Source organism: Manis pentadactyla, chromosome 7 (assembly GCF_030020395.1).
Source record: "Manis pentadactyla isolate mManPen7 chromosome 7, mManPen7.hap1, whole genome shotgun sequence".
NCBI classification, from domain to species: domain Eukaryota; kingdom Metazoa; phylum Chordata; class Mammalia; order Pholidota; family Manidae; genus Manis; species Manis pentadactyla.
Window position 1 is genome coordinate 66,246,813 of NC_080025.1, and position 17,161 is coordinate 66,263,973.

The 17,161-nt window shown below is 36.0% G+C and overlaps 2 protein-coding genes across 13 annotated transcripts in view; both read right to left on the reverse strand.

Annotated features, from left to right (window-relative positions):
* CACNA2D1 (calcium voltage-gated channel auxiliary subunit alpha2delta 1) overlaps positions 1-17,161 on the reverse strand; it is a 533,653-nt gene that overhangs the window by 433,276 nt on the left and 83,216 nt on the right. For all 12 annotated transcript variants that reach the window (XM_036931689.2, XM_036931687.2, XM_036931679.2 and 9 more), the window contains exon 2: positions 11,757-11,838. In XM_036931689.2, coding sequence (XP_036787584.2) covers positions 11,757-11,838 — 82 coding nt within the window. The remainder of the gene's footprint in view (positions 1-11,756; positions 11,839-17,161) is intronic.
* Positions 1,025-3,711, reverse strand: LOC130684275 (EP300-interacting inhibitor of differentiation 2-like). Its single transcript, XM_057504458.1, has one exon. It carries the CDS (start codon positions 2,689-2,691, stop codon positions 2,161-2,163), a length of 531 nt encoding a protein of 176 aa, XP_057360441.1. The 5' UTR covers positions 2,692-3,711; the 3' UTR covers positions 1,025-2,160.

Here is a 17,161-nt window from a genome sequence, read left to right on the forward strand (position 1 = left end):
AAAGCAGATTCAGGCATTTACTGTTCCTGGGCTCCAAGTGGGGAATAGGGTGAGGCAAGTGTGCCAGAAAAGGCACACTTTTCAGGAGCTATTCACTCACTCTGAGAACCAGGCAGGTATATGACCCTCAGAAAGAGTGTCTCCTTAAATTCTGGGCCCTCGGCACATCGTTTGCCTTCCCTCAGCCCAGGTCTGCTGCTCCCATCTACACGTCTGTCACCCACCAGGAGAAAGAACGTATTTGGAAACTACTTCTTTCAAAATATAATCTTCACAACTGCCTCCTAATACCAAATATGTTCTGATTCGAGATAAAATAGTTACTAAATAACTTCAAGTGTAAATGATAACCATCAATCCCTGCCTTTTGTAAAATAGAGGGGGCTATAGAACACTTAGATTCTTAAAGGGAAAGGGGGAGGCTTGGAGAAAACAGAGCAAAAAGGACACAACAAAACTTGCAGATGATTGTAATTTGCTCACATTGTCGTGGTTTGCTTTCTCCAGCACAGGGTCAGTAAAGGGCAACAACTGAGGATTTCCAACACATATGCCAAGTTCTGTTTTCTTTTTATACAATTTTTTGCAGATTCAGACATGCATTTATAGAAAAATAAATGATGGTTTCAAATTAGTTCACCCATTGTGGAAATCAGTATAGAGGTTCACAAAAAAAACTAAAAATAGAAATACCATTTGACCCAGGAATTCCACCCCTAGCACCCCTATGTTTATCGCAGCACTATTTACAATAGCCAAGAAATGGAAGCACCTAAGTGTCCATCAGTAGATGAATGGATAAAGAAGATATGGTACAAATACACAATGGAATAGTATTCAGCCATAAGAAGAAAACAAACCCTACCATTTGCAACAACATGGATGGAGCTAGAGGGTATTATGCTCACTGAAATAAGCCAGGCAGAAAAAGACAAATATCAAATGATTTCACTCATCTTTGGAGCTTAAGAATAAAGAAAAAAACTGAAGGAACAAAACAGAAGCAGACTCACAGAACCCAAGAATGGACTAACAATTATCAAAGGAAAAGGGAGTGGGAAGGGAGGGATAAGCGGAAAAAAAAGGGGGCATTATTATTAGCAGACATAATGTAGAGGAGGGGGCACGGGAAGGGCTGTGCAACACAGAAAAGACAAGTAGTGATTCTGTGGCATCTTACGCTGATGGACAGTGACTGTAATGGGGTATGTGGTGGAGACTTGATAATGGGGGAGTCTAGTAAACATAATGTTCCTCATTTAATTGTAGATTAATGACACCAAAAAAAAAAATAGAAAGAGGAAATGTGGTGGTTTGGAAGCATCTTCAAGCCATGTTCTTACTCAGAAACTAAAATATAAATCAGTGAGTTTGTCAACTTTCGTGAAGAAATAAACCCAGGTTTGTATTTGCTTGTGTGTACCTATGGAAAACTGAAGGACAGGAGAGGCTGTGGTCACACATGGGGGCTACAGTATTCCTGGGTGGAGGGACACAGATGGAAGACTTTTCACCGCATATTTTATTTTGGGGGGGCGGGACTTGTGAATAGATTTACCAGAAAAGTTTAAATTAGAAATTAAATGAAAGAAAAAAGAATCAGCAATTTCAGATGTTCTCAAACATTATTTATTTTGTAATATATACAGCACTTACATGGTTTGTCATTGCAACTGCCTTAGAAAACAAAATCTATACACTAAAAATTTCTGTTGAATCTGACATGAAGAGAACACATTTTCTGACAATTTCAGGTTCGCTCATGTCCTCCAGTCTGATAACGCAGCTCTGACTCCTTATTCCTACTCTTGCTACTTGACACTTCCGTCATCATGAGTTTTATTACTGGCAACATTTCTTTATCAAGTCTCAATGTTATAGAACCATTCTTCACTTTTTAGTGAAGCAATTTTGAAAGACACTTCCAATCACAAGGAGAAGAAACCCCAGCAGTCACCAACCCAAAGAACAATACAGGAGTCCCAACAGTTTTGGCTTGTTTTTTTCTTTCCTGATGTTTTTCACGAGAAGCTTCCTTTGTTTTTCTCAACTGTGCACTGCCTTATGTGCATACAACTGCCTTTTTAAAACCAAGTTCCAGGATTGGCATAAGGCTGTCTTGAGCACAGACGTTCTTCTGGAAGCTGTTTCATCACCAAACTATTCTCTGCTGATTAACTTATCACAACCAAGTTCTTCTACCAGAGGGTCGATCACTGCAGATGCGGTCAGAGTTATACCTGTTAGAACATCAAAATCAATCCTCGGAGGATTCCACGGATGCTCGGCATCAAAATCGGCTTCCACAAATCTCCCGCGGAGTTCAGGCTCCTGCATTTCCACAACCATCAGGTAGAGCTGCGGATACAGGTGAATAATTTCCCAAACGCTCAACACGCGATAAAGGCCGTGAGGCAACGCAGCCAGGCCGGGGCCGTTCCCGGGCCAGCCCTCTTGACCCTCTTCCTCCGCTGGCTCCGCCACCAGTCGGGCGACCTCCGGCATCACAACTGCCCCAGCCGCTGCCACTGGAGCTTCCCTGGCCGCCGCCATCAGACCTTCCCCGGGCTCCTCAGGCTGCGCCCGGGCCGGCTCTGGCGGCCCAAGGCCTACCTCCACCTGCGGGGCATCGTGGTCCCCATCCACTGCGTCAGTGTGCGGGACAGTGCTGTTTGCCGGCAGCTCAGACATCTCGGGCCGCCTGATCAGCTCAGCCGCTCCCAGAGAAAGAGGAATATGGCGGGATTACAGTAGCGTATGTGAGAACAGATAGGCGCGAGTGTAGATCCAATGACTAAAGCTATGGGCACTGCGCATGCGTCACCACCATGCCTGCGCTCCTCCAGGTGCCACCTAGCGGCCAGGAGCGCCAAGACCTCTGAAACCGAACCGGGTCTCAGGAAACATCCGAGGGGGAGTCATATTTTACATTTCCACCAGCTTCATGTTTATAAGAAGAGTCTTACAGAATTGCCTCCTGTAGGCTTTCCCAGTATTTCATCCTAAAATGTCTCTAAGCTCCTTGTTCTCTGGTGCTTAAAATACAACCTCTATTATATACAAAGGTAAAAAAAATTAATTAATTGACTATATTTTGTATTTATTTGTATCTTGTATTCTTTTTCCTCACCTACTCATTTACTTAAGCTGGTATTATTTACTATAATATACAAGCTATGATTCACTAAACATTAAAAGCATCCATGTCACCACTCAGAGATTATTATTGTTAGTTAACAGTCTGTTATACAGGCCCAAACGAACATGTAAATTGCTATTGTATGTATGTACAAATGCACGAACGAATGTTTGCATGCCCTTATTTCTTATAAAAAGATCATTCTGAAAATATTTTTGATCATTTCAAAGCTAACAGTGCAGCATGCACAAATTTCCATGATAATAAATACAAATCAAAAGCTTTATTCTTTAATAGCTGTTTCTATGGCTCAACATATTTTAAGCATACATTGCATGAAGTTAGAATTAGTAGATGAAAAGACACTTTATGGCTGTAGCACACTTTGCTATTTTTGTTTTTATTTGAAAGACTGCCCTCCGCATTATCCCCTCACTGTAGGTACAGGAGGAGGATCTTTCTTCTGCATGCTTTGTCACCTCTTAAGAACTCTGCCAATACAATACAAGTAAAGTGTTTTTGCTTTAATTTGAATTTTGATTATATTTTTAAGTATTTTTTGACTTTGGAGTGTTTTTCTTTTTTCTTTTTGGAATGTTTATTAATGTTTTTCACTCCTTTTAACACATAGAGCATTTGTCTCTCTTCATTTTGGTTTGTGAGCATTTCAGAGACTTCGCAATTATTGATTGGAATAAATTAAGCAAACAATTTTCCTGTTGGTTTTGCACTGTTGGTGTTTTATTTTTTTTTAATACAGATATCCAATATTAATTTTTATCAAGTTAAAGCCACCAATATTTGCGTTAATGGTTCCAACTTGTGCAGTTATTCTTCAAAAGGCTTTCATATGTATACCCCACTTATGACCATACCATATTTATACAATTAATTTTTTGTTATTAACTATAAATATATATTATATATAATTTATAAATTATATATAAGTATGTCATTTATATAATTTTATATGTATTATATTCTTACTTATCAATTTACTTTATTTGCTTGATCATGAAGTCTACTCACTCAGTAGGCTTCTTTAAGTTCAATGAAATGTTTACAAAATGTTGCCATTCTACTGTTTATTTATTTCTAATATATACAAGCTTTCTGGATATTGAACATCATTATTATATCTCTTTTTTGAACATTTACATTGTTGACCCACGCTCAAAAAAAAATGCTCTGACACTTGTCATAAGCTAGGAAGTATATCGCAACATCCCTCAGGGTAATAAGCCAAGCAGAGAAAGTCTGGTATCAAATGATTTCACTCATCTGTGGAGTATAAGAACAAAGCAAAAACTGAAGGAACAAAACAGCAGCAGACTCACAGAACTCAAGAATGGACTAAAACAGTTACCAAAGGGAAAGGGACTGGGGAGGGTGGGTGGAAAGGGAAGGATAAGGGGGAAACGGGGGCATTACGATTAGTACACATAATGTGGGGTTGGGGGCACAGGGAAGGCAGTATAACACAGAGAAGACAAGTAGTGATTCTATAGCATCTTACTATTCTGATGGACAGTGACTATAATGGGGTATGTGGTGGGGACTTAATAATGGGGGGAGTCTATCAACCATAATGTTATTCATGTAATTGTATATTAGTGATACCAAAATAAAAAAAGAAGAACACAACTTGGTAACAAAAAAAGAATTAAAAATGAGGCAGAACAGACATTTTTTCCAAATGAGACTTCAAAATGGCCAAGAAGCACATGAGAAGATGCTCAATGACATTAGTCATCAGTAAATACAAATAAAAACCACAAGATATCACCTTCCACTTGTCAGAATGGCTATCATCAAGAAGGGGATGGCAAGGATGTGGTGAAAAGGAAACACACACTGTTGGTGCAAATGTAAACTGGTGAGGCCACTCTGGAAAACAATATGAAGGTTCCTCAAAAAGTTGAAAACAGAGCTACCATATATCCAGCAATTCCACCTTTGGGAATATAACCAAAAGAAATGAAACAGGTATTCAGTAAGAGCTGCATCCCAATGTTTTCTGCGGCACAATTCACAACAGGCAAGAAATGGGAACAACCCAAATGCCAAGGAACCAATGAATGGATACAGTAAGATCTGGTATATATACACAGTGGAATATTACTTAGCCACAAGAAAGGAGGATATCCTGCCAATTAAGACAGCACAGAATGACCCTCAGCACACTGTGCTAAGTGAGATAAGCCAGAAAGAGAGACATGTAAGTACTACAGGGTATCACTTACACGTGGAATCTAAAAAAAGAGAAAGAAGAGAGTAAAACAGTGGTTACCAGGGGTTAAGCATAAGAGATAAGGTTGATGTTTAACAGTACTAACTTGCAACAAGTACTAAAATAACCACAGAGATTTAATGTACAGTTCACTGAATACAGACAATAATGTTAGATTACAATATATACATGTATCAAAGTAATGCAATGTACATATTAAACTGACACAATGTCAAATTTATCCAATAAAAATAAAATGTCTTCTAAGAAAAGGGCAAATCCAACCATTTGCAGCAACATGGATGGAGCTGGAGGGTATTCTGCTCAGTGAAACAAGCCAAGCAGAGAAAGAGAAATACCAAATGATTTCACTCATCTGTGGAATATAAGAACAAAGGAAAAACTGAAGGAACAAAACAGCAGCAGAATCACAGAACTCAAGAATGGACTAACAGGTACCAAAGGGAAAGGGACTGGGGAGGATGGGTGGGTAGGGAGGGATAAGGGGGGGAGAAGTAGGGGGGTATTAAGATTAGCATCCATAGCGGGGTGGGAGAAAGGGGAGGGCTGTACAACACAGAGAAGACAAGTAGTGATTCTACAACAGGTTGCTACGCTGATGGACAGTGACTGTAAAGGAGTATATAGGGGGGACCTGGTATAGGGGAGAGCCTAGTAAACAAAGTATTCGTCATGTAAGTGTAGATTAATGATTAAAAAAAAAAAATGCAGTTCCTATGTGGTGACCTCTAATGAGTTCTACACAATGATATAAAGGACATATAAAAGTGTAGGCAAAGGGTCTGTTTGTGTTTATACAGAGGATCAAAGCCTAATTTGGCTACCCCGAAAATGAACTAAGATACGATATGAAAGAGAACTTCCAACATCAGCACTCTCGGGAAGACTCATGCCAGAAGATGATCATCAAAAAACCCCAACAAAGATCCACGCACTGCTACAGCTGTAGATGCACTCATCCCACCAGCTCCTGGACTTGCCATGGAAATGAAGGAGATATCTAAGCTGGCCTGTGCATACAGTAAAACAACAAATTTGACTGGATCTATACTGTTGGAACTCAACCAAGAATTAGGAGAAGTGCAAATTGTAGCGCTCCAAAATCTTACAACTACAGACTATTTACTGTTAAAAGAACATATGGGATGTGAACAGTGCCCAGGAATGGGTTGTTTTAATTTGTCTGATTTTTCTCAAACTATTCAAATTCAGTTAGATAATAACCATCATATCATTGATAAGTTTTCACAAATGCCTAGGGTGCCTAACTGGTTTTCTTGGTTTCACTGGAGATGGCTGGTAATTACAGGTATGCTTTGGTTATATAACTCTACTCCTATTATGTTAATGTGTGTGCGCAATTTAAGTAGTAGCTTAAAATCTATACATGCTGAAGTTACTCTACAAGAAGATATGTCAAAGAAATAATCGATCTTCCCATGTTTTCTCCCGCCTGCTACTTCTATAGCTTTTCTTCTTCCTTCCTAATTACAACGAATTCTTAAATAGAATTCGTGCCTCATATCAAATTTACCGAGTATCATAACTCCTCCAAGTGGTAAAGATACCTCAAGACAAATGCTGGGCATAGAAGCCACAGGGCATAAATATGCAAAGAAATAAAAAGCTAACCATTTCAAACAATAAGGCTTCTCTCTCACTTACCAACTTAACATTTCCCTGTATGGCCCCGGAAGATGACTGGTTAGCCAGAGACGGGTAAGATTCCTCAAGGGAGGAACAACCTAAGACAGGCACAGTCGCAGGGGGGTCATCAGGTGAGAAATTGGGGATCAACAGAGGTGAGGCTTAGAACCTCACCCTCCCTGTTCTGAGAGAAATCTTCTGCATATGTGGATGTTTTATTGCCCTTGTCTAGCTTGGATTAACACATAGTCTACAGGCACACACCTGATCATCTACATTTGCTCTCTTACAACACTAAACTATGTTTTCTACCTTTATGTTGTATCTACCTACCACTTCAGCATTTTATTAAAAATAATAAAGAGAGAAATGTGGTATCCACATATAAATCAATTATAAAAATCAAATGTGTATTCATATTTGAACTGACTATTTATAGTTCATAATGCATGAGCAAAACCAAAAGTTTCTGTGATGACTGCCCTTGTACTGTTCACCATGTAACTTATTCACTATGTAAGAATTTGTTCTCCATGTAAGAACTTGTTCGTTATGCTTCAGAAGATTGGAGACTGACGAAAATTAGGCTTGGGGTGGATTAATGATTGTGCACTGAGCATTGACTCCCCTATACAGAATTTTATTGTTGTTAACAACCATTTGATCAATAAATATGAGAGATGCCCTAACAACAACAACCAAAAAAAAGTACACACTTCCAATTGTAAAATAAATAAGTAACCGGGATGTAATGTATAGCATAAGGAATATAGTCAAGATATTGTAACAGCCTGGTAGGGTGATAGCTGGAACCTAGAATTATCATGTATGTAAATGTTGAATCACTGTGTTGTACACCTGAAACTAATGTAATGTAATACTGTGTGTCAACTACCCTTCAATAAAAAATAATTATCTAAAAAAATAAATAAATAAAAAATAAAAAAAATTAAAAAAAATTAAAAAATAAAATAAAATGTCTTCAAAATAGTCTATAATTCAAATTGTTTAAAAATGTATATATGTTCCAAAATCTGGGGATCTTTTCTATTTTTTCTTGATCTATGATTTTCTTTTGATAATGGTTAAATATACAAATGCAGCTTCCATTTGTGTCAATACATTTTTAATACATTATGAGATAAAGATAGCAAAAGGACAGTATTCAAATAATACCTATCAGTGGAGGACTGCTAGTTGTTCTACACTGTTCTACCCTCTTCCACTGTGACAGAATAGGCTTATGAGTACTCAACTGAAGACCCCATTTCTCTGACTCCTTTCTAGTTAGATGTGGCCATGAGAACATGTGCTGACCACTAGAATGTGAGCACATCTTACCCTTCAAGTGACTGGCTGTCTGCTCTCCTACTCTCTACCCCTTTACATGGTGGCTGGGAAATAATGGTAACTGGAATTTTTGTACTGGACCCAGGAATGGCAGCTCCATGCTGAGGATTGCAGAGCCACACCACCGACACTATATCAGTGGTTATTTTCTTCAGCCAGAAGACCATGAAAAAAAAAATGAGGGAAAACTTTCTTTGTGGACCATTCTTAGCAATTTTCTGAATAAATACACACAATACCATTTCTGGGCATACAAAGATGGAAAGGTTTTAAATTCAGCATGTAAATTTACAAGTTAGAATTCCCTTCTACATTTTTCTTTCATAAAGAAATTCAAATGTAAAGGTTTATAAATGGATGCCTGGTGAGAGAGCTTTGGCATCCTGTAACTTATATCTTTTATAAAAAGATCAGTAGTATAAATAGATATATTCACTTTGTACCTAATTGGGGATCTACTTACCTTCTGAAAATACAAGTGTCAATACAAAAAGGCAAAATATCAACATACATTCTGAAGCAGAGAAGATTCTCAGTTCTGCTGGCCTACCACAGAAATTTAACCTTGCAAACAATTACTTCATGCATAAGAAAGATGATGTTCACTTAGAAAGTGTGTATTAAGATAATGCACATAAAGAGCTTAGTACAGTGCTTGAACTAATGGGAAAAAATGTCCTTCAGTTGTATTTAAAAGGTTCCAATATATGAAATATACTAAAAAATTATAATCCATTATCTCTTTTCTCTGATTGTACTTTTTTCTCTAGATCATTTCATTTACCTTGTGGATAAGCATATATGACTGCTGGACATATATGATTCCCCAGTATACATGATGAGACTATGGAGTAACTCAGTAAAAGAGAACTTGGAACTCAAATGCATCAGGTACTACTGGGTAGTAGTATGTAGGCCTCTTCACTCTTCATTTTGAACAGAAGTTAGGCGGGTAACCTGGGCAAAAGTGCTCACTTGTAAAGTATTGAATTTATTCAGTAATATGTAGCAACCTTCCCTGAGCTAATATATTATGACATCATAAAGCAAATTTCATGAAATTGCAAAGATGTTTTATTTTAGCTTTGCTGCCTCATTGCAGCTGCTTCTGAGCCTTCAGGTGAAGAGCTAGTTGTACCTTACGATGCCAGTAAAAACAATTCCATTAAATAATTTGGGAAGAGTTACTTCCACGATTTTGAATTTCAACCCAGAAACCTGCTAAATTCCTCTGTTTATTCAACTTTTGATCCTCACCATGCATCCAATACCCCAATCTCAGAACTAAGTTCACTCTCAATGCTGGTATCCTTCAACTAGTCATCACCTTATAAAAGCTCCCATGGCCAAAAAGAAATGCATCCCTTCAGCCCTCATCATGTACCTGCTCTGGCAAAAGGAAAGGAATATGGAATCACTCGTCCATGGAAATAAACACTTACCTTATGCCCTAATACTTAAATTCCTTTTCCAATTATAAATTCTGCTCTCTCTTCCTCCCTAGTTACACAATATATAATTCTTTTATTTGCATTTTTTGTCTGTCACTGTATTTAGGTATTTGTCCTATAAACAATAATATTGTGGGAATTTTCTTTCATCCTGTCCACTCTACTGTGTTGTCCTAAATGAGATGAGGTCATTTATTCAGTCATCAATATTTACTCTTCTTAGTGATCTTTATTTCATCAAGCATAACGGAAATCAGGTAAACTTTTATCCTTAATGATACACTGCAAAAAGTAGATTTGGTGAGACAGCGTTCAAATAGTAACACCAAAAGTAAAAGTGAAGGCAGCCAAGAAAGTGGTTTTTGAGGCTGGAGACGCACTAGAGAAGTGAAGGGAAGCTCCCAAGCACAATTTATTTTTAATCTCAGTCTGTCATTAAAGAGAGCCATACAACTTTTAACCAAAATCTGTCGGTTCTCATTTCTTTTCCCTCTTTACACAAACCCCATCGCTTTTAGCGGCTCACTATCATCCTACACACATTTCATCTTCTACTACATTGTCCCACAGTGCGCCACTGCCAATCCCAGGCACCAGCTCACAGCAGCTGTCAGGCATCCTGCACCCTCGGTAATGGAGACTTCTGATTAGTAGAGTTAGTACTCTGAGGAGAGGAACTCTGTCTCCGTCAGTCCTCAGGAGCCCACACAGAATCAGGACTTGTGATGCGCTCAGTCAGTGCTAATTAAATCTGGTCATTGTTACTCACAATGAACACTTTGCATTTCCAAATTTGGTCCTTATCTCATGTCATAGATATTTATGTTTATTCAACACACTATTGGTTTAAAAACTACAACTATTTTACAAACAGATTCTGGAATATTTGGAAGTATTTGCTTAATAAGGTTTCTTTATGAAGTTCCATTAATATATAAGGTATCCATGCATTCTAGTTTCTCCCAGAGAAATATTCATATATAAATATTCACATGGTAAATATTCACATACCATACATGAAACTGCTTTTATATACCGTTTCACCTCATAAACCCCTCATTTTTGGACTATAAAAGGCTGCATGCATCACTAACAATACAACATTAAAGTTCTGCTTTTATATAGCATTTCACCTCATAAACCCCTCATTTCTGGACTACAAAAGGCTGCATGCATCAGTAACAATACAACATTAAAGTACTTTCAAATTGTTGTATTACTTACCTTGAAATGGACATAGTAAGACTCTAGAAAATGATATTTAATTTTCAATAAACACTATGGAATCCATATATGTAAATGCTCTTATCCAATGAAAAAAATATATTTAAGATGCTATATAAATATTTATACATTGCTACAAATTTCAAGATTCATGGAATGGTCATCTCAAAAACCTTAAGAACTGTTATTTTATAGTGTCGCCTTTCCTTGCACAAAAATTTTTACCCATCTCAATGACTCACTCTACTCTCCAGACATGACTGTAAACACTTTTCAATTAATTTTTAAAATAAACCTACCCTCAAAGAATGAAGATGCCTTCCCACTGAGGATGTTCAAAACAATTCATCGTAAGACTTAAAGTGACCATTATGTGAAAGATTCTAAAATATACTCTGAAGAATGGAAACATGGCATCACATTTGAACTGTAGAGCAGTCCACACTTCACATGAGCTCATCTAAGGGAAGGCTGTATATATGTAAACTGTAAGTGTGGTGAGAACACTTGATTAATCATTAGGGATGGCAGTTCTTGTTCACAATAACTAGCAGCATCAAAGATCACTCTCAAAATTTCACTACCAGATTCACATGAAAAATCATGTCATATTTATAATATAGCAATACACTTCCCTGTAAAATAGAACTGCATTCAAATTCAAGATTAACAAGTTTCTTGGGATTTTACTCACATCAACAAGCTGATTGACTCCACTTGCTGTTTTTGCCAGTGTGACAAGGTCCTCTTGCATCTTATCCACCCATGACTTGATACTGCAGATATCAGAAAACAATGTTCTATCAGATTTCTAGCAAATTAAGGTCAGAGACTGACATTCTTTATCCATGATGAAGATAATTCATTAAATTGCATTTAAATCTTTCTTCTCCTTCCTAGCTCTTCCTGTGCATCTTCTCCAACCCCACCTCCAAATTATAAAACTAACCTCTTAGGATGCTGAAATACACCCAAATCCAAAAGAGAAAAAGACACGGATGTCTTGTCCAATATGAAGGTAAATGTTTGCTTAATTTTTATGAGAATTCTATTAAATTTAGTTACCAATTAGGATATCCTAAACTAACTTTTATAAGTTTATAAGTCTTGTGAATATAATACTAACAGTATGCTAAATGTAGAATCTTTGAAAAAATGCAAGGAAGTATGAGAAGTATTTTTAAATCTCTCATAATTCCATTAAACAAGGATAACTACTATTAACATTTTGATGTATTTCTTTTTACTACTTTAAAATTCTCTCTTATGGTTGAAAGCATATTATGTAAATCCATATCTTTTTTACAATCAGATGATAATATCCCATTTTACGACTGTAGCACATTTTGCTATCTTTGTTTTGTTATTTGAAAGACTGCCCTCCGCATTATCCCCTCACCATAGGTACAGGAGGAGGATCTTTCCTCGGCATGCTTTGTCACCTCTTAACAACTCTGCCAATATAATATAAGTAAAGTGTTTTTGCTTTAATTTGAATTTTGATTATATTTTTAAGTATTTTTTGACTTTGGAGTGGTTTTTTTTTTCTTTTTGGAATGTTTATTGTTTTTCACTCCTTTTAACACCTGGAGCATTTGTCACTTTTCATTTTGGTTTATGAGCATTTCAGAGACTTCGGAGTTATTGTTTGTAATAAATTAAGCAAACAATGTTCCTGGTTTGGTTTTGCACTGTTGGTGTTTTATTTTTTTTATTACAGACATCCAATATTAATTTTTATCTAGTTAAAGCCATCAGTATTTGCCTAAATGGTTCCAACTTGTGCAGTTATTCTTCAAAAGGCTGTCATATGTATACCTCATTTACCACCATATCATATTTATACAATTAATTTTGTTATTAACTATAAATATATATTATATATAATTTAAAAATTATACATAAGTATGTCATTTATATAATTTTATATGTATTATATTCTTACTTATCAATTCACTCAATTTGCTTGATCATGAATAGTCTACTCACTCAGTAGGCTTCTTTAAGTTCAATGAAATGTTTACAAACAAAATGTTGCCATTCTATTAATTGTTTATTTATGTCTAATATATACAAGCTTTCTGGATACTGAACATCACATTATTATATCTCTTTTTGATCATTTACATTGTTGACCCACTCTCAAAAAAAAATGCTCTGACACTTGTTATAAGCTAGGAAATATATAGCAAAATCCCATTTCACAGATAAGGAAACACAGATTCAAATTAAATAACTTAAATACTTGAATGAGACTTGATGCCAGGTATATTTAATGTTGTTTGGCAAATGCAATGAAATCCTGCCTTTTATACTGTTTTAGTCATTTACTTTAAAAAAAATCTCAAATTCCTAAATAAGGAAAATAATTGTAATGATATGTACTAACAATATTTTAGGTTAAGTCATTATATTTTTCTAGTGTAACACTCTCAATCCTTCCCTCAAAATACAAAGAACTGCCTTGAACAACATAAACCTACAATTCCAGGCTAATTTTTAACAGTAATCAAATAAATCTGCCAATAAGTTATTGAACTAGAAAAAATTTCATCCATTATGTAATAATTTATCATATACAAAATTAACAAAATTATTGTAAAATTTGTAGGGCAGATTTTTGCATAAAGCCTATTTCTCCATAGGGTATAGAGTTTGTGAGCAAACAAGATTTGTTAACTCATTGAATATGGAAACGTCAGTGGTTTTATTGATTTTCCTAGAGTACACCATTCCAGGAAAACCACATTCAGTTTTGATCCTCCACTTTCAATGCACATAGGTAATTTTAAATGAATAAATTTAAATACCTCATTGTAAATACTAGATCACTTATCTATTTGAGATCATTGATCTAATTCCTTTCTCATTTATATCTGCAAAGGTATTGGAAAAAAAGGGACAAAGGCAAATGGAGGAGATACTGAAGATTCACAAGAGAATATGTAATTTATGAGAAGGTCCTTCAAAAGACTAGATTCATTAGGATTTTTCTTTCTCACCCCCAAACATGAGAGAGTACAGAATGAGTGAAGAAATAAGCAGAACACAGGAGAAACCTAACCCAGGGCTAGAAGGGAGGCTAGTCTTTCCCTGGAGATTGGAGGGAAGAAGTCAAAATATTTTAGTTAAATGGAAATAACCAGAAGTAGATAAAAAATTTGAGACAGTTCTACTTATTGGGTCTCTATTTCTTTTGTAATTAAGGAGACAGACTCATATGTTCAGAGAGGGGCAGCAGTACTGAGGTAGAGTAATTGGAAAGAAAATTGGAGGTTTAAAAAGAGCAATGGCTGAAGGTTATTTAAGGAGATACCGATATGCTGGCACTCATAGCTGTATGAATTTCTTCACCAATACTAGGCTGGAGAAAGGAAGACGATAGAAAAAGGATACAAGTGAACATGGGACAGAGCCCAGCAAGTGGGAAAGACGGACAGGAAAAGGGAACTCAAAAGCTTGAAAACTGGAAGAACACTACTCATTCTAAATAACTGAGACTACCAAAAATATTCATTCAAATGTTACAGTACTGATTTCATAAACAATGCTTAAAGTTGTTTTTCTATAGAACCAAAAATCCTATGACAGGATTTCTAGGAAAATGTGAAAATATTGCATTGCCAAATTTCAAAACATTCTCATCATTTTGGACAGGTTTTAGCCTAACAATCTTAGAAGAGAATATGCTGGGACACTAAACAAAGAAAGTGGCCTGAGCACATCTGCCCGGCTTTAAATCACTTGAAACAATACCTAATTTTTTAAAAGAACAAATTCCTAAAATCATTGTAAAATAAAACAGATTGTTCTCAGAAAGTTTAATCCTTATTTGAAAATCTCTCTTAGGAATAAATATATATTATAATCTCTGACCAGAGTAAATCTGATTATACAGACACAGAAGAACTTGTCTAATACATATACTGTTTCCATAAGAACACACAATTTTTCAAGCTTTTCCAACAGGATCACATTTACTCTATCTGTTAGAAATGAAACTCCCTGGCTTCAAGACTCAAGTGCTTACAGAGACTTCAATGTTAAGGGAAGACTTGAGCATTACAGGTAGTCAGACATTGAATGAATGGTATCTATAGAGGAAAATGTTGAAAAGCTCTAAAAATTGGAGCTGTGGTCAATGTATGCACACAACAAAACTATTGCCAGCCTTTGTTACTCCACCTCCCTCTTGGCCACGGCCCTTGAAACCTACTTTTCCTTTAGTTCCTGTGACCCTATATCCTCATCTCTCTCTTCTATATTATTGTCTGACTGCTTTTCATCCTCCTAAGATCAAATACAGTTGTTTCTCCACATCAGTGCTTGAACCTTCCTTCCTTCCTCTTTTTCCTTATTTGTACTCCTTTTAAATCTCATGACTTCAACTACCATCCTTACCTACACAATCCCTACATATGAGCCCTAGTTCTATCGTAACTACCATTTTGCTAGATCACTCTATCTAGACATTCTACCACTCTTTTTCAAAGTACCTAAAAACTGAATTTGACATCTTCCCTCCTCATACAACTAATCCTCTTGTCTTCCTTCTCCTTCCTGGCAAACATCTCCTCGGCACCCAGATCCAAGAGATCAATTTTTTCATCATGTCCCTCCTCCAATCCTTTGTGAAACAAGTTATCTCTGCATTTTTCCCAATATGTGGCTGTTAGGTAAATGCATTGACACCTTATTTTTTATACCAAACTCCATTCCAAAGTACTTAACATGCATGCATTCTCTCATTCAGTCCTCCTAAATATTATTCACTTTTCACAGATGAGAAAAAATAAAGTTAAGTGATGTTAAATGGCCCTGCCTTCCAGCTTATTTCCTAAGACCTTTCACTTAAACCAACATCAGAACACATTTCCATGTGTTTCCTGTCCTATACCACCTTCTACTTTTGCTTGATAACTCTCCCTGAAATCAATCCTCCATTTACATTGTGAAGGAATAAATTCCACAAATACCCTATAATCACCTTTCACAACCTCCCAAATTTAGTTTCCTTCTATCCATTAAACTCCAAAAGCACTTTAATTGTGCTTTGAGCTTATTTTCCTGTATCCTGTACTTTCATGATTAAGTGAATATACTTTTATTCTCATTTATCACTTAATCCTCAATATTTTTATTACAATGCCTTGCATGTAGTAGGTACAAGAGTTTATTAAATATAAAAATGCATAAATGAAACATAACTGGAGTACTGTTTTTTAAAAGCATAATTATCTTTAAGTGATTTATTAAATTCTACCTTCTCCCCATAATCCACATCACAAAAAAAGGAACTATTGAACCCAAGCACCTATAAACAGTCCCCACTTTCCAACAAGAAGCAGATTTTCAAAATGTGAGTTGACACATTAAAGGAATTTTTTGATCTCTGGTGTGTATACCTTATGAGCCCAAATCTTTTAAGTTGATAATGAATGTCATAGGAAAAAAATTAAATCTGATAACCTTCTCTGCCCGTACAATAACTCACCACAGAGTCAACTAGCAGTATATGTTTCTAAATGTTTGATGATGTCTGCAGACTCAGTGGTACTTGAAGAATTCACTATGAAATCTCTAAATATTGAGGTAAATATTTTATTGAATAATTGATATAATCTTTTATATCCTCTACTTCACTTTACTGTACATAACAGCCCAAATCCTAAACACAAATACATAAAATATTCAAATTTTCACTAAATTTGAAAGAAAAATACTTGCCATGAAATTTTCATTGTTCCTTTTGAGGTTGAATTTGCCTTTAATGCAGCTTTCAGAAGAGTAGTGTATAGTTCAGGAACCTGGTTGTTGTTTTTTTAAGAAATATGGTAATACATTTCATTTTGAATGCATTTAAGAATATCAAATCAGAACAGCACAAATTACACCCTGTTTAATCTGTTGTAAAGTGTAATGGTGGAATACAAAGTGTCACGTCTGCATAGTTATCTATTTAATTTTTTTAAATACTAGAGAAAGAATGTGCTGTTTTACTGGTTGGAACAATGGAGCCAAAGTGACAGCTAAGAACCGTTATAATAGGTTCTACGAAGACTGACTGCTTTTAGAAAGCTGTTTAGCCTTGTGAAATAC